Below are 23,138 nucleotides of genomic sequence, written 5' to 3'. Positions count from 1 at the left end.
ATGTTCAAACTCCTGTGTGATTCAACACCTCTTCCCCTAGCCAAGCCCAGCAGCTGGCTGAGCTACCCGCTCACCTCTGAGGATGTGTATGAAGCTGAGAGCAAGGGAAGGGCTCCCAAGGAGCAGCCTTCAGTTGGCTAATTGAGCTGGGTGGTCCCTGGACAAGGTGATGCTCAGCCCGCGCAGAGCTGCCCACGCCACCCGCATCCCAGCAGTGTCACGGGTCGCCTTGCTGAGCCTGCTGGCTGCAGGGTGCTCTCATGTTGCCCTCTTGTGGTCCTAGAAAATGCAAGACCATCTCAATTCCCCTTACTTTCCACGGCAGAGCCAGAAGAGGGGGATTTCTTCTCTGTTTGAAACAGGACAAGCAGTCCAGGAGGCCACATCACTCGCCCTCACAGGCTGCTGTGGGGTTGGCAGAGCAGCAGCAAAATTAGTCTTGGTGGCAAGCTTTTTCCCCTGCAAGAGGGTTCCTACGAGACACAACCTTATGGAGAACTCTCTCTGGGCTGGGATATAGCCAGCTCATTCTCCTCCCAGCTCTGAATATTTTTGTGTTGAACAGTTTGGTAAAGCTCCACTTGGCCATGGCCGAGCTCTCCACGTGAAAACATGATTACAAAATGTTTCCGAGGCAGCACTCTCTTGAGCACGCCTCTCAAAGTCTTGCCATGAACTTAGCCCCCAGTGTTGCAAGAAGCGTGGGCTAAAACCAGCGCTAAACCTTTGGACATAGATCTGCAGCACAGTGATTTCACGTTCTTTTGAGGCTCCAGTCAAGACAAAAGCAGTTGATGGATTTCTGTCAGAAGAAACAGTGAACAGTCGATCCTCCCCATGCTCTCTGAGCCACTCATGATTTTGTAGACCTCTTCGCTCACCCTATGTCCTTCTTCCAAACTGGAGAGTGCCAGTTCATACAGAGTCTGTTCCCATACCTCTGAGCATCCTTACTGCCTGCCTCCAAACCTACTTCCTTTCTGAGATGAGGGGACCAGAACTGTGTGCAGACACTGGAGAAATACGTAAACAAAGTGAAGCCTGACCCAGAAGAATGAACCAAAACTCTTACAAGCAAGACTACGCAATCTTGGGATGAGCAGGAACCCCGGTGGGGAGGGCGGATGAGACTCTGCATGCGATGCATGCTGGTTTGTGTGGCTGGCATAAAGGAGGTAGAAAAAGGGAAAATAGAAATAGCTGAACTTAAAGAGTGAGGCAGCTTAGCTGGGGATGTCAGCAGACATGGGTTGGTCATGGCAGTGACCTAAAAGGCTGCAGGAGGGATTGGGATGATGAAAACAGCTCAAAAACTGTCTCGACAGGGAAGAACAGAACTTTTGGGTTCAGAGGACAACATTTAAAACCCCGTGGCAGGAGCTGGCATCCATTCTTTAACTCCAGCAAACTGTATACAAGTAACTGTACCTGCAGGGAAGAGAGCGCCCAGCTCCCCGCACAACTTTGAGCCCTCTGCCAACATCATCGCGCCATGCCAGCACTGTGGGTCCCCGCCTCAGGAGAGCAGACGGGGAGTCAGCGCCCAGCCTGTGAGCGTACTAACACGACTCTGACAGCGGTGCGTGCGACACGCTCTGCACACCCCGCTCCTGGCTGGTGGCAAGCCAAACTGGGATCTGGGTGGTTGCTATGGAGAAGTGTAGCTAAATGCACAAACAAGCGCCAAATGGCGATAACTGCTCTGGGGGCTGAGAGACTTAAGGCTTTACAGTGTGTTGCTGAGGGATGGTCTCCCTTGGGGCATGGAGGCTTTTTTTGGCTGGTCAGGAAAACCAGTGCGGGACCAAGTGTACTCGGTGTACCTGACCCCTACGCGATGCACAAACTGGCCCTCCTTGTCACGTTTTTGGGATTTTTTTATTATTTGTTTTTCTCCATCTCGGTGCTCTGGAGTGATCTTACAGTGTACGTAAGCAGCCAAAGCCAGCTCCTAGCAGCAAAACTGAGACTGCACCAGATGGACAGTGTAGACCCACTCGTCAGCTGCTGCCAAAGCTGAAGCCCACAAGGCAGCGAGAGACTCCCAGAAGGCAACAGCGGGGAAGGGGAGCCCCGGTGCTGCCCGTGCCTGTGAGGCAGCAGTGCTTTGTAGGGACGAAGTCAAGGAGAGTTTGCACAGGCAGCTACCTGTCCTGCTCCGCGCCGGGGTCCTGGGTGCCCTGGCACGGGTGCCGGGCATGCAGGTGCTGTGCCCCAGCCTGGCGGCTCCGGGGGCGGCTCCGGCTCGTCGCGCCGGCTCCGGCCGCCGCCTCTCAGCGGCACCACCATGCGGAGGCAGCCGGGCGGCGGGGCGGGCCGCGGGGCCGGGCGGGGCCCTGCGAGGCCGGGCGGGCGCTGGGGGCCGGGCCGGCCGGGGCCCGGGCGGGGCTGAGCGGCCGCGGGGGGGCGGAGGCGGGAGCGGGACCCGCAGGGCCGGAGCGGCTGCGGAGCCCGGAGCGGGCCGGGAGAAGGTAGGGACCCGCCGGAGCGGCCGCGCGGAGCCGGGCGCTCCCTGCCCGCCGCCGCCCGGCCTAGCTGCTGCCCCGCCGCCCGCCCGCCTTCCCCCGCCCTGCGCGCCCCCGCGGCCGCCCGGCCTGCGCCTCCGCCGGGCCCCCGGCGCGGCCCGGCCCCCCGCCTCTGCCGCGGCCCCCGGCTCAGCCCGCCGCCTCCCGCCGCGCCCGGCGCCTCCTGCCCTCGCACCCCGTACCGGCACCCTCTTCCCCTCGCCACCTCGCTGAGGCCGAGGCCCTGCGTGCCCCGGGGGCTGCCCTGGGCCGCGCTGGCCGGCGCGGGGGTGGCGGGTGCCCCTGGCTGGGGTGCTGCTGTCTCGGGTGGGTGCTGCTGTCTCGGGTGGGTGCTGCTAGCTCGGGTGGGTGCTCTCCCCTCGCACCAACAGCCGGGCTGCGGCAGCGTGTGGCCCTCCTGCCCTGCGCGCCCAGCTGGGTGCTCGCTGTCCCCTGCCAACTCCTTCCCACGGTGCCCACACTGCCCTGGGAGCACTTCAGGCACCTTGGCAATGTGGAGCAGCTGTGGGTTACAGCGGGAGCTGCCCATCTACGCCCCACGTTGCATCTCTTGGGATTTTGGTCTCGTAAGCCGTGTCTGTGCAGCCAGTGGTAACCCGGGGTGGTCACCCACTGGTCAGGCATGCGGCTGGTGGCAGCTGGCGGTGCCTGGACAGTTTGTTGCAGGGGAGCACCTGGCCCCGTAGAAACAGTGTGAGCGTCCAGGGCCTGGAGTGGTCTGGCACAGAGAGTCTGGAGTGTTGATGAAGGGTGGCACAGGTGGTTGCACACAGAGCAGAAGCTCCAAGCTGCAGCTCTCCTCTGAGAGCACCCGCTCTGCTTGCACCAGCCTGGGAAGAGAAACTCCTGAGAGTTCCATCCTGTTCTCTGGGAAACGCAAATCCCTCTGGGTCGCTGCCAGCCTGATACTGTTGCCTTGTACATTAGCAGAGATGAACTGGAGATGCCTCCTCCAGTGGCCTCACTGAGGGATGGAAGCTTGGCTCTCCCTCAGCACCTCCTGAGAGGCTGCTGCTGCTCCTTTGCTGACCCTGAGCAGTGCCTCAGCTGATCCCATCCTTGACACGATTTGGCCTCTGAGTTCAAACATGCTGCCGTTTCTGGCGTTTGAAGTACTGCCCCCACCTCCGTCCTTTCACATCTCATTCTTGCCATAGTACCTAGGAAGCTTCTAGCTGTGTCATAAGCATTGACATCTGCTTTGAGGTTTGTCATGCTTACATGACTTTCACTTTCTTCTGAAAAGGTTCTCTCTCCCCTTGCCTCTGCTATTTTCTCCTCCGCTTCCATTACGATTCTGTCTTTTCCTCAGCAAAAGGCCTGAAAGAGTTTGTAGATACAGAATTCACAGTTTTGCAGATGCTTTGCCAAATACAGCCTCTACCGTGCTACAAGACGTCACCATCATCCCCCTCATCTTGACTCACTTCTCTGGCTGCAAGTCGTGCTGGGCATTGCATCTAAATGTGTCCTGTTGTTTGCGAGGCCCTCCATAGTGCTGATAATGCCCACATCTCTGAGCTGGCTTCTTCTGCTCTTCTGTTCTTGAAATCCTCTGCTTTGCCAAAGCCAAAGGTTTCAGTTCTCTCTCCAGCTGCTCCGCTTAGGATTAGCAGTGACATTAAAAGCTAGTACGAACATAGAATGATTTTAGAGAAGTATTAACTTAGCAATGGGACAGGAGGAATGAGCGGTAGGGGAGAGGGAAGGTGTGACCCTCGGAGCCTTGCAGAGCACCGGCTCTGATAGCTGTTGTGGGAAGTGTGTCTGTGTGATGTCTCAGGGTTCAGCCTGCAGTTGAGGTGTCCCTGCAGTGGGTGACTGTTCAGATGGACTTTGTGACGGTGGTGATGTTCAGCTTGGGTGGAACACCCTGACTTGTGCTTACCTTAGCACTTCATTACCTTAACTGATAATTTCCCCTCAATCTCCAGCAAAAATATTTTTCTAATCGCATGCTAAGAATTGCTCAAGCTTACTTCTGAGCAACACAGCCTTTACTTTCTCCTATTTTTAGAACCTTTCTGTTAGGAAATAAAATCTATTGCTTCCTTCTCATGAGCACCTAGGGGCTCTGAAAGGAAGACGTCCGTGTGATGCCAGGTATCAGCAGAGTCCCTGCCGGGGATTTAGGTGCTTTGGAGATAATGAGCAGCGCAGAACAGGAGCAAAAGGCGGGCAAAGGGCAGAGCTTCCAAGTCAAATTTGAGTAATTTCCAGATTTCTAGACTCCCTGCTCAGCAACCTAAGCATCGTAATTGGCTTCTGTCCAAAAGCTATCTTAAAAAATATTGTTCAGGGTGCAAAGTCAAGCACTCCAGTGTTGAGGAATGTCCTTGTAGCCCCAGTTCAACCTGTTTCGGATACGTACTTGAGGTGTAATGACAATACAATAATCACAATAATTTTGTGATTGTATACTACTTAGCCCTGGGAGCCCAGCCATGGGTACTTCACAGCAGAAGGGGTGCTGCTCTTGGGATTTTCTCTGTTCCTTATTCTAAGTTGTATTGGTTTAGCCTATCTGCAAAATGGCAGGAGAGACAACTGCATGCTGTGGGGTGGGAGAAGACAGGACTCAGTAATGGGGTCTATAAGGTGCGTGCAGCCACTCCATAGAGAATTTGGGAAACTTGTATCCTAAGCTGGCGTTCTGGCCTTTGCGTGCTTGCATTCCCAGTGCCAGAGATAAAATATCCATCACAGTCTCCTTGCTCACATGTTGTGGCAAGGTGTTCTACTTTGCATTAAAAATTGATGCTGGGCTCTAGTTTCCAGATGACTTTCCTTTGCTTGCTGCCTGGCCCAGCACGAGCTCCTCTTCCTTCCTCCCCAAGCTATGCTTACCCCACACAAATGCCACCAGCCTGTCCTCAGCCACGTCCTGCAGTGGAGCAGGTGAAAATGCTGTGACAGCCAGGGCCCAGCTGGAGGGAAGAAGAAGCCATTTGAATGACCTGTGTGGTACGCGGCAGAGCTGCTGGGGCAAATACTCAAACTGTCACACATGTGCGGTGGGAGGCAAGCTGCTCAAGCTGCCCTTGTCCTTGTCCTTGGCAGTCCTGCTTCTGGAGGGCTTGGCGATCCAACCTAAATGTACTCATTTTAATGCTTTTTTTGTATGTCAGGTCACAGACGAAGGAAAAGAAGCTATTTCTTTTAAAGTGAAGAGATTCCTCTTCCGCCTGGGAGCCATATGGGGTTAGGAGATGGAGTGCATAAGAGGAGATCTCCTGTTTCCCACTATGTGAACCTCAGGGGGAGGCTCTTTGCGATCTGCTGAGACAAGCAGCGTATCCTAATGAGAGGCTGCAGCAGTCAGCATTTCCTGGGTGGGAGAAGGCTTCTCTCCTCCGCACCATTCAGCGGGTTTTTGCCCTGCTTGCTGCCTTGTCTGTTCTCTGGGGTTTGTAGGGTCAGCTCTGCAGTTTGCCAGAGCCGCAGTCCCTGTATTGGCGCTATCTCCAGCCAGGCGGCCTGGCTTAACAGGGTATTGTTTATCCCACCCAGGAATGTGCAGGTGAGCAAGGACCTCCAGGAGCTTACAGAGCAACATGTTCTGCTCCGAGCAGAGGGACTGACTGCGGGTGATGGGGTGGCTCTGAAGGCTGGCACGAGCGGTCAGGGTGTGCTGGTGTGCAGGCAATGTCCTGCCCTTGAAACGTGGATGAGGACTGTGCAGACTGTGGAGATGCAGTGGGATAAGGAGGGCTGTCCAGATTTGGAGACCACAGGGAGGAACAGAGGAAAAGAGTAGGGAAGATGCCTCGACATGTCATTAGTAAGCTTGACGCAATCACGCGAGAAGCCAAGCAGCACCCTTGGTTTCCTCCCACTGCACGTTAGGTACCGATCCTGCAGCCTAGAGTGCAGCGAGAGCTGCAGCAAATCTCTTATCAAAGCCAGACCGAGCAGCTGGAGAATGCACTGAATGAGGCCAAGGGGCATCTCCATCTCTGGGGTGGATTGTGTTTTCAGTGAACAGGCATTAAGCTATAATGAGTGGAAAAAGATGTGAAAAAGCATAGGTGAAATGCACAGCATTTTTCAATTTTAAGAAAAGATAACTGGCAGTATTTCTTTAATATTGTTATATGAATTTATTTATTTGTTCTGCAACAAATTTGGTTTTTGTCCATTTCTGGGAATCTGACTCCTTCCTGGTCGACTGCTCAGGCAGGCTCTAAGATTTTAAAGAGACTGAGACATCTGCTGCACAAGAATACACTTGTCCCTCTTGTGCAAACCAAGTGTGCCTGTGGAAGCCCGCACCACATTCTTTGGTCTGTTTGGTGGTATGTTAGTTTCTCGGTTACAGTGCTGTAGTGCTGACCATAGCCAGTTCTAACAGCACTGCCTCTTGAGTGAGAAGCCAAAAAGTGTTATTTAGAGGGAAACAAGTGGTGATAATGCCCATGAAGTTTGGTTTTCTTTCTGCTAAATTTGTGACATCCATCCATCACTGCTTTTTATCCCATGATCTGATCAGTGCTTTAGGTATAGCACTGGATTAGCTGTCTGCAAACCCTTTGGGTCTCTCCTTTTACTGGGGCTATTAATGCTTTTTGTAATCAGCTAAAATGGTCTCTTCTTGTTGCTGCCTTAGTTCCTAAGTGCTTGAAATCCTTGCTTCAGTGTCTTTCAGCAAAAAGAGGGAAGACAGACCTCCTGTTTCTTTATGGTACAGAAATTCATCCATGACTTGTTCACTTACGCTTACCATCAAAGATACAAAAAAAAGGGCATTTGTATCACCATCTTCAGTAGATCTGCTTTTATCTAAGTGATAGCAAATGCCTGACAATAATTTGGTGAGTCCATTGTTTGTAACTCCTTACCCTGCCTGATTTCAGCTGCAAGAAGAGAGGAGGGATACAAGAAGTTGTCTGAGTCAGTGTGTAAATGCCTTCTCTTGGCTGCTGTGGCTTGATCCAGTCTGTGCTGAAGGTCTCAAAACAATATTGTAACAGAGTTAATAGCCATCATTTCATTCTGGTCCCTCCTTTCATCAGCCCACACTGGACCAGACACGCTCCAGAGCTAATGGCAAAATGGGATAGGCAGTCTTCCATGGAGGTAATGTTAATGTGTGCTGAGCATGCAGGCAGGCAGGCTGGGGGGAGTGATTAATGCTCTGGGAATCCACTCTCTGCCTTGCTGCACAATGCTGTTGTGTCAGCCCAGAGCTTGGCACCGGGCAGGCTGCAGTTGGGCGCCAGGAACACGTTACCTAGTTTGTGCAGGATCAGGCAGCGAGACAGAGACACTGTGTTCTGAGTGGGTCAAGCTCGCTGCCGCGCTGCAGCTTCATACTTGCACAGTGAGGCTCTCTTTGGATGTGCGTCTGCTGCTAGGCGGGGGCAGGAGTCCTGCAATTTGCAGCCCTGACCTCTGCCAGCTTGAAGTCCCAGTGTTTGCTCAGTTGTGGAGGAGCCCTCCCTCCCCCCAGCAGGCAGGGATCGCCCATCCTTGAGGTGAGAGGGGATGGTGCTTGGTCAGGAGCCGTGACTCACTGGGGATCACAGGCGGAGCCTGGCTCTCCCTGCAATCTGCTCTTCCTGCTGGAGCCTCTCCGTGAGCTGCTGCTGGATGTTTGTTCTCACCAGATCTAGGGTGGATCTGGGAGAAGTTTGGGTCCACCATTAGGCCTGAAGTGTTGGACTCAGTAAGTTTCCAGTCTGGAAGATGCTGGAAGGCTTCCTTCTCTAGGTGGGGGTTTGGAGAAAATGTTGGCAGGCAGCAGTCCATGGAATAAAACAAGGCCAAGATCCTGGAAAACATAATATTTTGTGTTCAATTCATGTTATGGAGTGAGCAAGCAAACCTCACAAGGTTGATTCACTGCTTTTGAATACAGGGGCATACTGTCTAGGCTCTGATGGAGTCATGGAGTGATCCTGCTTTTCTTGGTACTGCTGAGGGAACGTGAGCTTGTTGGGATTCTTTTTTTGGCAGTTTTAGAAGTTACTTCACGCTTTCTTACCTCATGGGCTGTCTCTCAGGGGATGCTTTTCACATGAATATGCTAGTGCCTGTCTTTTATTATAACTGCAATTAATATATACATGATGGAACAATTGCAATCCTGCCTGCTCCTCTCGATCTTCTATCTCATTGGAAAATTTCATACATTCTAATGAATGAGTCCCCAGAGTTGCAAGTGAGTTAAGGTAGTGACACTGCTGTTTTCGTGGGCAGGATCTCAGCCCAGGGCAGCGGGAGGGCCGTATCCTCAGCCCCAGTGACTGCAGCAAAGCCAGGGTTTGGGTCTGCAGCACACGTGCTGTAATCCTTGCACACCCCTCAGCCCACTCTTACATTACACCTTTGACAGAAGAAACACAAGAAACTTCACTATACCATCATGTGCTCCTGGAGAAACTACCCTGAGGCAGCAATTACAGCTGTGATACATTTTTTTCCCTTTGTCCAGCACAGCTGTGAAGTTTGCATATTCAGAGTATGGCAAGGATTTCTAGGACCCTGAGCTCAGTGGCACCCTGTGCCGCAGGAATTGGCAGCTTGTCTGCAGGGTGGAGGGCAGCCCCGGGTGCCTGCGAGGGCTTGCTGAGGCTGTTGTTGCTGCTCTCCTGTTCCTGTCAGAGCATGCAGCGGCATGTCCTGGCCACCCCACCTTGAACAGCGCGAGGCTCCTTCCTTGTCTTTAGTATTTCCAAGCTAATTGATGGCTCTTCCATCTTTTTCCCTGCTCCACATGGTCATGTTTTTAATACTGTTACTCCTTCTGCCTCAGTAGGTTCCTGCTACCCTGAACTGCAGCTCTTTGTGCTCCTGATTCACTCCAGTCCATTCATCTCTTTGGTGGCAAAGTGCTGTCGGCTGCTGGATATTGAGCTCTTTGTTTATACAGCCAGCACAACGCTGGTGACAAAGGGACAGCCTGTGCCCCAAGGAGCCCACGTGCTACAGGAAAGGCAGTGGAGAGCAACAGGAGTGACGGACAGGACGGCAGAGGTGAGGGTGGCCAGAGGCTGGGGCACAGCATTCTGGCTGCCGTGGGGGCACGGCTGGGGGTGGGGAGGGACGTGCTGAGGAAGCTGTTCCTGCCGAGTACAAACCCGCTTTGTTCCCAGGAGGTGAGTCGGACTGGATAAACAGAGCAGTCCCGTCAGCAGAAAGCCTTTCCCTGGCTGGATCCCCCGCTGGCACTCTCACTGGAAGTTGGCTGCACCTCATCAGCGAGGATGTTTTTCTCGTCCTCGTGTTAGCGTCCTGTCTTCCTGACTTTCCGGGACTCAGGTGGGCAGTGAGGGCCCCAGGGACCCCGTGTGTTCGCTGTGGGTGGTTGTGTGTGTCATCACCATGCTCTTTCTGCTGTTAGCTAGGCAGGACTGTTTGACAAGCCATGCTGAGTACAGGGCAGGTATTGCCAGCTGGGTGGCACTTGGAGGGTGACTGTCACTGTGCACGCTTTGGGAGGGAAGGAGCTTGGGTCCTATTGCAGGGAAGTTGTGTCCGGCCGGATGGAGCAAGGACTGTCTTTGTGATGTGGGAGGAAAGCAGCTTGTGTCGGGGGGGCTGGCCAGGAGGATGCTGAGATCCAAGTGTCATGGAGGGCAGCACTCTGAAAGCACCAGAGGGCTGTTGGCAGTGCTGTGCTCTGCCCATAATTGCAGTGGGACAGGAAGATGAAGGGAAGCACTTGTCAGTCTGAGGTGCAGATGCGGAGGAATAATCTTAGGGGTTTTGGTTGCCTTGGACAGATGCACCTTTAAGTTCCCCTTTTGAGTGATCTGGGAAGAGGGGAAGGAGCAGCTGAAGCTGCAGGACTGCTGCTGCCTCAGTGCAGCAAAGTGCTTTGGTGGTGAGGTTGCTTGTTGCAATGCAAAGATGATACAGAAAAGTGTCCCAGCTCAGCAGCCACTTCCAGAGGAAGGGGGAATCTTGCTGGGTGTAGGATGTAGCCCTTGATGAGGATGTCTTTGCCTCCCTTTGGGTCCCCTGCCAGGGGGGATTTGAGCCTTGTCTCCCAGATCCTTGGACAGTGTCTGCACCCTCATCTCAGCCTGGCTTCTGCCAAGAGCCATGATGAGGCCTCTCAGGATGGCTGAGCCTGGTACCTAGAAGGCAGAAAGGGCATTTCCAGCCAGGTCTGAGGATGCCCAGGCTAGGTCAGCCCAGGCAGAGGTGGGAAGAATTCATAGTGGGATGGGGTGAGCTTGCCTGAGAGGACTTTGTGCCTCTTCTCTTAGGCAGAAGTGTGATGCTTCAGCACATGGTTGCCGTGGCCCTAAGCAGTGGCATGGGAAGGGGGGTGCCTGTGCCCAGTCCTGTGGGAGTGTGTGTGGTGGGACTGAGTTGTGCTATCTGCCCGCCCCGGCCCTCGCGGGCTCAGGGCCCTGCCCTGCATGTCAGGGAAGTGCTGAGCTTCCTCCCCTCCTCTTGCTTCCTTCCTGACGGGAATTCACTTCCAATTTTCTTGCTGCCTCTCCCCCTGTTGCAGCACAAACACGGGTCCTCACAGAGATAGCCAGAGAGGCTAGGCAAGGCAGGTTGGACCACAGGGGCTGCGTTTCTGGAGACCCCTGGCTCCTGTGGTGTGCTTCACATGATGAGGGGCTTTGGCGAGCTCAGGACAGGACTCCCTCGCACTGTTCCTGCCTCTCATGCTCAGGGAGGGTTTTACTTTCTGAGCATATATGTGATAATTTCAGGTGTTTCTGGCTGCTAATGAACTTCCCACTGTGTCTCAGCCTTAGGTACTGATCTGCCTTCAGGCCCCGCACAATGGAGGCTGGCTCCGTGGTACGAGCAGTCTTTGATTTCTGTCCCAGTGTCTCTGAAGAGCTGCCCCTCTTTGTGGGAGACGTCATCGAGGTGCTGGCTGTGGTGGATGAGTTCTGGCTCCTCGGCAAAAAGGAAGGTGTCACAGGTAAGAGGTGGAAATGCCTACACCTGGATCTATAGACATGCCAGCTAAATGTCCACCCCACGAGCACACCCTCCCTTGGCCAGCCCTGTGCAGGACCAGATTTGTTTTACTAAATCTTTCACTGGACTTTGCTTGGGACTGAGGGTGCAGTTTCCCTGCCACCGCTCTCCTGTCAGCTTTGCGTCGACTATTCAGATAGCTTGTCCATTGTTTTTTGAGGGAGATGAGTGGAGTGTCAGTTCTCAAGGAGATGAGAGCTTCACAATACTAGGTGCTTCATCCTCTGTGGTGGGACAGCCCATTTCCTGGCTAGTTTATGTGCTGACCCACTGTGGTAGTGTAAGGGGAGAGAGGAAACAGATGCACTGAGAGTGGAAATGCATCCACATCCAAGTGACCTCATCAGGTCAAGTCAGTGGGAGACGCAGTGACAGAGTCCATGTGTCCCTCCGAGCCCTCTGACTCAGCCCCACTTCCTCCTTTCCACTTTAAAGCATTTTCCTGCACAAGCTGCCATCAATATCTGGGTGCCTGAAGTAGTGTGCAAGTCTCTTCGACTTTTGGAGGGTTGTGAGAAACTTCTGAAGCAGGAAAATGCTCTTAGTGAAACACTTAGAGTCTCGTAGTCCCTTTTTAAGCAGCTCTTTCTCATCTTAATACTGATGTTGAGAGGATGTGTGGGCTCTCAGGGAGATGAAAACCAGACCACTTCAAAGCATAAGTGTGACTGACTCTGTCTTCAGCATGAAGGTGGGTCTGGAGTTTCATCCCGGGCCGTGGAGATGGGGCTGCTATTGCAGCAGCAGTCTGGGCTCTGCTAACAGCCGCAAGCTGTCTCCTGGCTAAAACAAAGATGGACAGGAGCAAAGGTGGAGAGGAGGACTTCTCTCCTGTGCTCTGTCTAGCTGATAAATGGCATTGAACGAGTGCGTGCCTGATCCTGCAGCTGCTGAAGTCAGCGGGCACAAATTGCTTCTGCAGAAATCACCAGTAGCTACTTCACCACGGTTTTGTCTCCCAGCATAACTGATGTGCTTGTTGTCAAGAAGATGAAGCTATTAATGAATAATAAACAGATGTGTGTCTTAGCTCAAAGATAAAGAAACACGCCGAAGCCACACAGAATGGTTTTTAATGGCCTTTAACTCAAAACCCACTTGCATTCCTGCTTTCCCTTGGAACAGCTGTTGTAGTTTTCTGCCCAGTTTTCTAAGCTAAAGTTGTAGAGGATTGAAAAAGTGCTTTTGAATAGAAGTTGTGGAGGTGCTACAGCCTACCAATAATAATATTCAGTGCTCTGTGGGGAATAATTAGTGTAGCTCCATGACTTCCTTTCTAACAGCATTAGGTTGTTTCCATGTACAGAGCAGGAAGCTAAGACATGGAAAAAGAGGTAGAGTTGGTTAAAACTGTGAGGGAAGCCACTGAGGCTAGCAGCCTGTAGGCTGCTGCTTGCGCCTTAGGTTAATGACAGCAGATGCCAAACTGCCTAAAAAACTGCCTAAACCCAGTGCAAAGTTCTGGGTGTCTAGGATATTGTGTCTCCAGGTTTTATTGGAGAACATGGATGCCATATTGGGTCATCAAGAGTGAATGCTGGAAGTGCTACTTCCAAGTGCCCGTGCTCCATCATATCTCCTTGCCACAAATTATAAGAGATAGGAATAACATTTTTAGTGGCCTCTGTAGCGAGCACTGCCATGTCCTGTGCTTCCGGGACTGAAATTAGTAGCTGAGTGGTATCTTGTGGCGGTCAACAAGTGTGCACTGCCCCATCTGGCTGTGGCCTGTTCAGAATAGCTGGGCATCCAGCAATGGCTCCTATGATGCAATGGGTAGACAGAGGTGATAAAGTGGGGAGGGTCCCTGGAGCCTCAGCAGCGCTGAAGCTGTGACAGGGCCTGTGACACAGATGTGGCTATCCCGAGTGTGGTGGCCTGACTTCTGTGCTGAGACTGTGTTGGAGCCAAGCCTTATAGTGAGGAGCAGCAGGTGGATGTGCCCAGTCACAAGACACTGGTCTCGTGGTCCAGCACTACTGGACTTCTCAGTCCTCATCATGGCTCTGAATTGGGAAGCAAGCAATGAAAGCAGAGAAAACCTAGTATGTCTAGTATGTCTGTTCCCAGAAACTCCATGCTGATGGCACAGTCCCAGTAATGAACACAGCCTGTTAGTTGCCTGGAGTGAGCCTAGGGCACAAAGATTTTTGTTCCCTGTTAGCTCTCAAGCATTTAAAACCTCAGGAATTCCTGTCTCCCAAACTTATTCCTCTTCACCTTGCTATTGAAGCACCCTGGGTAACTGGTTATTTTCCTTTAGCAAGAGACGAATAGATTCCAAAATCTGGAAGGAGGGTGGAGAGAGTAGTGGTGGGCTACAGGAAAGACTCGTTGCTGACAACTGCTTCTCATTTTAGGGCAGTTTCCTAGCAGCTTTGTGGAACCTGTGGATATTCCCCCTTTGAAGCAGGGAGAAAAACTGTTTGTTTGTACCAGTGACTTCACATCTCAAGAGCCAGGGAGCTTGTCATTGCAGAGAGGTAAACTCCATTCCCTTGCTTTGCATCTCATAGCCCTCACCTGTCCTTCCAGAAGTATGAACCTAGTCACAGCATCCTGCCTGGAGGGGCAGGAGAGACAAGGAATTTCCTAATACCTCATGACATGGGTCATGTCAAATCCACCATAGACCTTTGTGCTCCTGCCACCTTAATATCAGTTTCTCATCCTATATCATTACTCTTGAAACTCCAAATATTGGACTTGTGTGATCACAGGTAACTTACAGCTGCCTTTTAACTGCACTCCAGTTCCCAGATCTTCGACTTGCATTTGGGGGAGAAATGAAAGCTTTGGTGCACCTTCACAGTTTAGCAGCTAGAAAGTCACGGAGCCAAAACTGTATCTTAGATATGTGCATGCAAGAGACTGCTGGTGCTTTGTGCCTTACCTCGATTCTGTGCTCTTGTGCATCCCCAACATGCACTGCACTCTGCGGAGTGCCAGACTTACCTACAGCCAGGAAGGGCATTGGGAAGCAGGAATAAGAGGTGAAAATAAGAGGTGAAAAGCAATGAGGGCAGTTTTTAACTGGTGTGCCTCATTCGTTGCAGGAGACCTGGTGATCCTGGGGGGGTCCCTGGCCTCCAGCTGGCTCCAGGGACGAAGTAGCTGGGGTTCCAAGGGCTTTTTCCCCTCATCATGTGTGCGGGAGCTGTGCCTTTCAGTTCGGAGCCGTCAGCTGTCGCAGAGCGCTCTCCTGGAGGTGCCTGCCTACTCATTGGGCCAAGCCCGGGCCCTGATGGACCTGTCTGCTCAGCTGGAGGAGGAACTGGACTTCAGGGAAGGGGATTTGATCAACATTGTTGGCATCCCAGAGCCTGGCTGGTTCGAGGGGGAGCTCAGAGGCCGCAGGGGCATTTTCCCAGAGGGTTTTGTGGAACTGCTTACTCCTCTGCGAACGTTGGGAATCTCAGAGGATTCAGAGCCCCCAGGGACTTGTGACACCAACGGGACAGTGGAGATGCCCCCCAAGGAGGAGGAGGAACCGGGGAGCACTTACGGTGTTGCCCTCTATCAGTTCCAAGCCCTGGAGTCGAAGGAACTGGATTTTGATGTGGGTGACAGGATTCGGATTGTAGGCATTCTGGAGGATGGCTGGCTGGAGGGGGAGCTGAGAGGGAAACGTGGCATCTTTCCATACAGATTTGTAAGGCTGGAAGCCTCTGAGCCTTGCAGGGAAATGGCAGGTGCTGGGGATCCCCAGGGCGGAGGCATCCATCAAGATGTGGAAACCACCTGCTCTGGAGCTCTTCCATTGCCAGGGAAAGATGGCAAGGAAAAGGAGGATGGCTCAGCTGCACACCCTGAGCCTGACACCCTTTTGTCTCACACCACAGAGAGGTCAGAGGGTCCTCTTGGCACTGACTTGAGACAGCATCAGTCTTTTCCCAGCACAGGACACCAAGGGCCATGTCCCAAAGGCACAGCAGACTCCCTCCCCTTTGACCGCACAAAGACAGTCAATGGCCTTCTCCCCTCTGCTCAGCTGCCTCCCCAGCAGGGCCACAGGCCTGGCCAAGCAGGTGAGTTGGAGCCTGGGGGGACTGTGTCAGCCTCCCCAGGAAACTCAGAAGCTCACTCCCTGCCTGAGCACGATGGAGGCAGTCCCACTGTGCCCCCGCAGGCTCCCTGCTCCCCCCTAGATACTTGCAGAAACCAGGCGATTTCTTCTCCTAACAGCTGGGCAGCATCTGAGCCCCAGGAGAGCCAGAGCAGCGCCCAGGACCTGGATAGTTGGGTGGGTGGTCAACAGAAGTCCAAACCTTGTTCCTCCAGCTTGGGAGGTGCCCAGGTGGGCCTGGACACATGGGCTGGGAGCTGGGGGGAATGCTGCCCGCTCGCAGCACAGTGGGACGGCTGCACAGACCTCGACTCCAAACTGACAGAGCAGCTGGCGCAGTTTGAGAAGAGTCTGTCAAGTACCGGCCCTGAGCAGGACAAGGTCTCCCGACACTTCTCTATCTTGGACTACAGCTCTGAGAAGGACATTGTCCGTGGGTCTCCCGAGTGTGCCCCCCATGCCAGGCAGCCAGAGAGGAGGAAGGCCCTGAGGCCACCCCCTCCTCGGCCCAGCAGCCTTGCAACAACCCCTGTGCACACACTGGGTGGCCAGGTGCCCAAAGGCAGGTCTCTGTCCTTCTCAGTGAAGCCCTCCCGGCCTGCACCGCGGCCTCCATCAAACAACCAGAGGAAAAACGTGGCCCCTCCGCAGCTTCAGCCCAGTGTCCAGGAGCAGCAGGCGGATGAGGGACGTGAGGACTTGACACGGACAGGATCAGCTTCCCCCCGCTCCATTCTGCTGACGAGGATCGGAGAGGTGGAGCGAGACCTGGAGGCTTACGGCAAGACCCGCGCTGAGCTAAGTGTGATGCTGGAGGAGCAGCAGGATGAGCTGGTGAGAGCAGAGACCCTGGAAAACCTTGATTTCTGTGACTCCAACATCGAGAGCCTCAGCGTGGAGCTGCAGGAGCTGAGAGGTGAGTCTGCAGCGGCATGGGATGGGGATGCTTCAGGGAGACAACTGGCCCCTGCTGGCACTGTTGGAGCCACTCTTTTATTTCATTCTTTAATTCCTGATTTTGGTCATTTTGTAAGCATCGTTGCAGTACAAATCGTCGTGATTTTGCCTCAGAGAACCACAATGTCATTCTCTGGACATCCCTCAGCCCTGGCCTTCCCGACCCCCTTTTCCTTCCAACTCTCCCATCTCCTCTCCCAGCCCCACCATATATCCAGAGCCCTCATCTGATCCGTTCCCAGTATGTCCTTGTTCTCAAGCAAAAACACAGCTGCTGCAGGTTCAACGTCCCTGCCTCACCCCCTCTTAGTTGAAGAGGAGCGAGCAGCAGCTTCAGAGTGGCTTTGCTGGTGGTCCTGCAGTTGAGATTTGATTTGATTTGATGTCTGTGGCTGCCCTCAGCCTGTCAGGGTGCTGGATTTCCTGTGGCTTCTGTTCTGGTGGTGATACAGACCTTTGGGGACTTGTCACTCAAATCAGACGCACAGAAAGGTGCTGAACCTGGCCTGGGAGTGGGGAGGGTTAGTGGGCAAAAAGTAAAGGCTGCCCTTGTGCTCCTGCCATCCACGGAATCCAGAATTTCAGGACAGGAAAATGATGCTACACTGGTTACACATTGGTAACAGCAATAAAGAGCTTTAAACTGCAGTGTATCTGTAGCCAAAAAGATTACTTTTGTCCTTGCAGACCAGAAAAACTACTTGGAGAGGAGAAATTTTCCCTGTTTATATGGGCACATTTGGGCTCCGAAACCCAAAGATGCCATATAAAGATCAGTACTGTTAATTATGTTATACTTGATATTACAGTAGACAAAGTGGAAAGATGGGACCACGTACATCTCCCACAGTCCCTTCCCCAGCTGCTCCCAGGAGCTCTGACAGTGCAGTTCTGTTACCGAAACCCACGATGTGCAGGAAATGTGGGCACTGCACGCAGGAGGTGGAGTGAAATGCCAGCTCCTGCCTGGAGATTACTCACTCTGACTTCATTGCCTCCATCCTCCCACTGCTTAATCAGCGCTGGGGAGCCCAGGCACTTTGCTCCAGGATCGCATCTGATGCAGAGCACATGGCGATGAAGGATGATATGGGTGCACCAGGGAAATGGGTGACAAACAGCCTCCACATCAGTGGCATGCGAGAGGGATGCTTGGAAGAAGGCTTAAAGGATTTTAGGCTAGATGAGGAGGAAAATCTAGGGTGGATCTCAAGGGAAATCTTCTGATGGGATGGATCTTGCTGGGAAAGGTGTCCTTCTGTCCCAGTGCCTCCTGACAGAGGGCAGAACCTGTGCCCTGGTGGTTACTGGAACTGGAAGTTTCAGGCATGAACTAACACATCCTGAGACATCCTGTCAATTTATCCTCTTAGTAGTCCTGGGGGATTTTTCACCGTTTCAAGAGACCTGAGGATTTGTAAGAAGCCTCTCTGGTCCTGTGATAAAGATGTGCCCTACCCAAGCTCTGTCCCATCCCTCCTGCCACATCTGCATGTCTCAGGCTTCCTAGCCCAGCTTTAGTGCATTGGGCCAGATCAGTAATGCAGTCAGCAAAATGTGTTTGTACCATGCCTCAGGCATGGTCTCTGCCTTGCCGCCTTTAGGGGAACCCAGAGGCACGCTGGAGGGAGAAAAGCTTTGCCTAAGTATAGACCTAAGCAAACAAAGTAGGGCTGGCGTGGTCTTGGAGGAACCCAGCCCCTTGTTGTGTCCTTTGGAGAGCCAAAGGAAGAGCAGAAAGTATGTGATTTTCTAAAATACCTGTTTAAAATCTGCAGGTTGCTTCTTTGGTACGTCTTGTGTGCACTCTGGGGGTTTCACTGGTCACCAGGCTTGGGCAGGGTTAGTGCTTGCCCTCCTGCAGTTGGAGTAGGAGGGTCCCTTGGTTTTATTTTTGTCTTGTACCAGCTGGGAGCATGGGTTGTGCGTGCCTAATGAGTGTTGCAGGAACCTGAGACATGGATGATGTCCATGGACTCTCCTGGTTTCTGTCTAAGGCATGTTGTGGTCATCTCTTGGTTTCTTATAGGAGCTCCTGCTTTTGGCATGGAAAACTCTGAATATGTTGCGCCCTGCAGCAAGAGGAGTTACTGGAGTGTGTTTCTGTAGCCTCCTGGAAACCTGTGTGTTGGCTCTGTAACCCAGATAGTCCCTTCAAGCCTGTTCCTATCAGCAGGGAGACCAGCCATCTTCCCTGGAGCAGGAAACCAGGCAGCTGTGGCTGCATGGCACTGCGTAGGCACTACTTGGCGATGCTCTGTCACGCAGAGAGCTGCTCCTCTCCTGCTCTTCCCAGGACTTGTGGGTGAGGGCTGGGAAAAGGGTGGGCTCAGCATCAGATCTGAGCCAGGGGCAGCCTGAAGGCCTTGTTTTTCCCCCATGAGGTGTGGAGCAGAGCCCAGCCTCTGCTTGACCATGTCATCTAGCCTCTGTGCCGGCGGGAGCATGAAGGCAGTGGAAGGAGATCTGATGTCCCATCTCTCCTTTGTGGCTTCTTGCGGTCTCACACACCATGTGTTTCCCTTCCCTCAGGACGCTGGTCTTGGGGCTGGGCCTCCACATGCTCCAGTGCCTTCCTTTTTCCTGCCTCTGAGCTGCCTGCGTGGAGGCTCAGGCAAAGCCGCGGAGCCGGTTTGGGCGGTGAGGGCCTGCCCAGCCCTGACCTCCCTCCTGGGGCTAGTTACTGATTACTTTGGGCAGCAGGTGGAGGAGGCAGGGGCTGGCAGTGATTGGGCCTGCGCCTCTTCGTACCGTTGCTGGCTGGTTTCAGGAAGCAGTGCCTGCATTTCACTTCGGACGGGAGCACTGGAGCAGAGCGGAGAAGCAGCGTCAGCCTAGGCTTGGGCTCGGAGAGCAGGTAGCAAAGGGAGTGAGCACCTGTGCTGCGCCCCAGCAGGATTATGTGCACATATCCCAGGACAAAACACGGTGTGGAGGATCCAAGGCACGAGCCACGGCTCCTCGGCTGGGAATACGAGGACTGTTGTGCCGTGCGGAGAGAGGACGTGGCTGGGGTGGCTGCGCTGTGCAGTGAGGCTCGCTGCAATGACAGACCCAGGACGAGGAGGCAGTACCCAGGCTGCCGGGGAGCAGACAGTGGCTGGGACAGTTACAGGAGAGAGGAAGGCATCTCCGTGGACCGATGGAGCATGAATGGAGACTGTGAAAGTTTTTGGAAGGGAGGTATCCAGTACACAGGCTGTAGGAGAGCAGACAGAGCTTGGGAAGGCAAAAGCCAGGATACAGAGGGTAGAAACTATAGGGTGTATGAGAGGGAGGGAGTTCAATATAGAGACTGCAGTTCTGAGATAAGAGAAGGGCAGTACAGAGAGGACAGAGTACCTAGGCAGTATAGGGAGGGGGGAAGGCAGTATGGAGAGGATAGAGGAGGCCCTGGAGACTATGGGGAGGGAGAAAGGTGGTATCAGGAGGACAGAGATCCTAGGGACTACAGTGAGGATGAAAGACATGGGGAAAAGAAAAGATGGTATAGGCAGGAGAGGGACTTTGGGGAGTACAGGGAAGGGAGAAGGCAGTATAGAGAGGATGGAGGCAGGCAAGTATATAGAGAAGGGGAAAAGTGGTATAGGGAGGATGGAGGCTCTGGGACATACAGAGAACAGGAAAGGCAGTATATAGGTGTCAGGGACCAAGTAGACCAAGAAGACATTGAGCGGCACAGGCAGCCCAAAGGCAACGTCATGGACCGCAGCTGTCTGGACAGAGGTTGTGAAGCTCCTGCATTTGCGGTCTGGTCCTCAGGAGATGGTAGCATGAGCCTGGGGTCAGGCATCTGCTACACACAGTCCGAGATGCAGAACATGGACTACAATGGCCGTGGGGAGCTGGAAGGAGCAGCCTCAGGACCCGGGAGCAGCAGTGGAGCAGAGCACTCAAGGGTACGCACAGGCCGGCCAGACTGGAGCCAGGTCTGGGAGCAGGAGGCCGAGGAAGCAAACAGGGTGGGCTCTGTGCTGCAGCGAAACAGCTTCTACAGACGGACGGCTCCCAGCGCCCTGCGGCACTCGGAGTTTGTGCAGACCAGGAAGGAGAGGCGAGGTATGTGGGGAAATGCTGGGCAGTTGCCTTAGATGTGCCTTCACCCTGCCCTGGCACCGGGGCAGGACCAGGATTGGCACAGACGGGTGGCCAGCACAGCTGGGCTCTCATGGGAAACCCTGGAGCTTGCTGAAATGGGCATCGTCATCATTACCCCTCTGTACAGTCACCTACAAGTCCTGCAAGGGCTCTTGCCCCATTTGGTAGAGGCCCTGGTAGGAGGGAAGCCCAGGCACCACTGCTGTCCTTTCAGCTGCTTCTCTGTCTGTACCTCGAGTGTTTTGGGTACACCCTATAACCTGTGGCCCTGATTTGTCTGCTCTCTCAGGGTCATGAGAGGGCCCCTCATGGGGCAAAGGGTGAGGTGCTGGGGATATTCCCACTGCCTGGTTTACTTGTATAACCTGTCATGAACGGATTCTGTGTGTACGAACCAATTCCTGACCCTGCAGAGGGTGAGCATGGCAGCTGTTTGCAGGCAGCATAAGCAGGAAATAGGGGATGTTGTTGTAGCACTTGAACAGACGCAGAGGGCGATTCCTGGTAGTTATGTGATTACACATGGGCAGGAGGACACCAGGGCAGCTACATGTTGTGGGGCTGTTGCAGATGAGAATGGTACCTCCTGCATCACCAGCCCCTTGGTACCGCAGGGGTCCCTTGCCCATGCTACAGCAGCTATGTGCTGTGTCCTGGGTGCCTGAGCTGTCCCACGGTCTCCAGCCCCATCACCGGCACCCTGGAGCTGGAGAGATACCAAAGCTGGGGGGCTCAGGCTGTCTTGGCATGGGCAGAATCATCCTGTTGACCGTGGCTGGGACAGAGTCGGCTGCAGACAGCTTTGTGGGCCTTGGCTTGTTGCAAGGATTTGAGTGTGTGTTGGGGAAGGGGCAGCAAGGTGGTAGGGTCTGGGCAGAGGGAGTGAAAGAAAACTTCTTGGTGGACTGACCTCCCCATTGGGCCTGAAAACCTGTTTGCTTCTGCGCCCTTTCTGCCATCATCTATCTCTGGCATGTGTGTGAACTCTCCATGAAGGGCAATTGAAACACAGAGGAAAACAGCACTGCAGTGCAGCAGCGAAAGAGATGGCAGAGCTGGAGGCTGTGGCTGCCTATTGGCTTAAACAGCATAAAATCTGTCCTCTGGAGGTATTTGATTAAGCAGGCTCTGACGGCTGCATTTCTGTGCTCTCAGCCGCCCTGGTAGGGTGGGACTTTGCTCGGCTGTGTCCCCAGGGTGAGGGAAGGGAGAGGCTTTGCAGTGCCAGCACGTCCAAAGGGCAGCAGTGAAGCTAGGAGGAGCCAGGAGCAGAGTGGGCAGGGAAACAACCCACAAAGCCTTAGGAGTCTGGAGCAGTGCTGGCCTGGCCGGCTTTTGCAAGAGCTGAGGGGGCAGACCGCGATGCCAACCAAGAGCCTTTGCTCCTCTTGATGTTAAATGAGACGCTGCGTATACCCACACTTGTGCTGGGGGATTTTTTTTCCCTGTTGTGGCAGGCTCAGGGGCAGGGGAGCAGCTGCGGGAGGTGCGGGGCAGGATGCCCTTGCCACCAGGGCCAGTGTCCCACAGCAGGAAGGGGAGGAGGAGGGCTCCAGGCATTTTCTAACACTACTGTTTCTGGCTGCAGTTCCCTGTTAAGTTCCTCCTCCTGCCCTGCTGGGGCACAATGCTGCACCAGCAACAGCCCTCCTTGGCAAATGCGCTTTGCTGCTATAGCTGCCTCAGTGTAAGACCTCCCAGCACATGGGAGCCTCCCCCAAAGCCCTCCCATCGCACTTGTGGCAGACACCCTCCTGTCCAGCTGATAGAAAAAAAAAGTCTGCTCGGTTTTTCGTTCTGTGTGTGCTCCAGGTGCATATTCTAACACTGCCTGCTTCTCTCCCAGGTTCTTCCTCTTCTCCACAGAGTAAAAGAATTTAGGACTTGACAGTCCCATTAGAGATGACATAGCCTGATCTTTTCCATAGGCGGGTTTATTACACTTCTTACGGATTTCTGTGTGGTGCAGACCAGTGACAGCTACTTGGCTAGAGCTTCTCTTCTGGGATGAGACTCAGATGTGTCTGCCTGCCACATCAACAGGGGAACCCTCCTGTCACAGCTTTGCTGCTTGGTCACCATCACTCTTACATGTTTTGCGTGCTAATTGCATTTCAGTTCTGAACCCCAACCTGTTTCTACTAAAATAGAGCTTTTTACTTGAAGATATTTTCTTCTCAGGCAGGTACTGTAATTAAGTACTTTTTCAGTATTCAGTTCTTTGTAGTGAATATAGTCTTAAAATACTCCTGGCAAAGACTCACAGGAAGACCTTTCAGTGTTTATTTTTCCCGATCCTCACTCATTTTTCAGTTCATACTCAAAACAGTGGACTTCAGAGCTGCATGAGGTGTTCTGGGTGGGTGTCAGCACTTGCTGCACAGAGGTATGCCTTGCTGCACTCCCGTGCCCTTGTCCGAGGACCCCAATCTGCCTCTGCAGCGCTTGGGGAACTCCTGCCAAGTTTTGGCCGACCCAAGCATTACTCCCCAGAATACAGTCCTGTGTGTGGCTGTATTTCTTGTCCCTATTAATACATT

General features: G+C 53.5%; 1 protein-coding gene across 6 annotated transcripts in view; it reads left to right on the top strand.

Annotated features, from left to right (window-relative positions):
• The first annotated feature begins 2,397 nt into the window (after nt 1–2,397).
• The window catches only part of DNMBP (dynamin binding protein), a 36,020-nt gene continuing 15,279 nt past the window's right edge, over nt 2,398–23,138 (top strand). For 2 of the 6 annotated variants that reach the window (XM_075758183.1, XM_075758179.1), the window contains exons 1-6: nt 2,398–2,471; nt 9,280–9,500; nt 9,620–9,785; nt 11,240–11,418; nt 13,838–13,960; nt 14,534–16,459. In XM_075758183.1, the coding sequence (XP_075614298.1) occupies nt 11,274–11,418; nt 13,838–13,960; nt 14,534–16,459 (2,194 nt within the window). In that variant the 5' untranslated portion in view covers nt 2,398–2,471; nt 9,280–9,500; nt 9,620–9,785; nt 11,240–11,273. Of the gene's footprint in view, nt 2,472–5,575; nt 7,602–9,279; nt 9,501–9,619; nt 9,786–11,239; nt 11,419–13,837; nt 13,961–14,533; nt 16,460–19,273; nt 20,560–23,138 lie in introns of those variants that run through there. The other 4 variants (XM_075758180.1, XM_075758181.1, XM_075758182.1 and 1 more) reach the window with 4 other exon arrangements.

Source organism: Balearica regulorum, chromosome 7 (assembly GCF_011004875.1).
Source record: "Balearica regulorum gibbericeps isolate bBalReg1 chromosome 7, bBalReg1.pri, whole genome shotgun sequence".
Classification (NCBI taxonomy): Eukaryota; Metazoa; Chordata; class Aves; order Gruiformes; family Gruidae; genus Balearica; species Balearica regulorum.
Note: the sequence above shows the minus strand (reverse complement) of the source record. Positions and strands in the feature narration are given on the sequence as shown.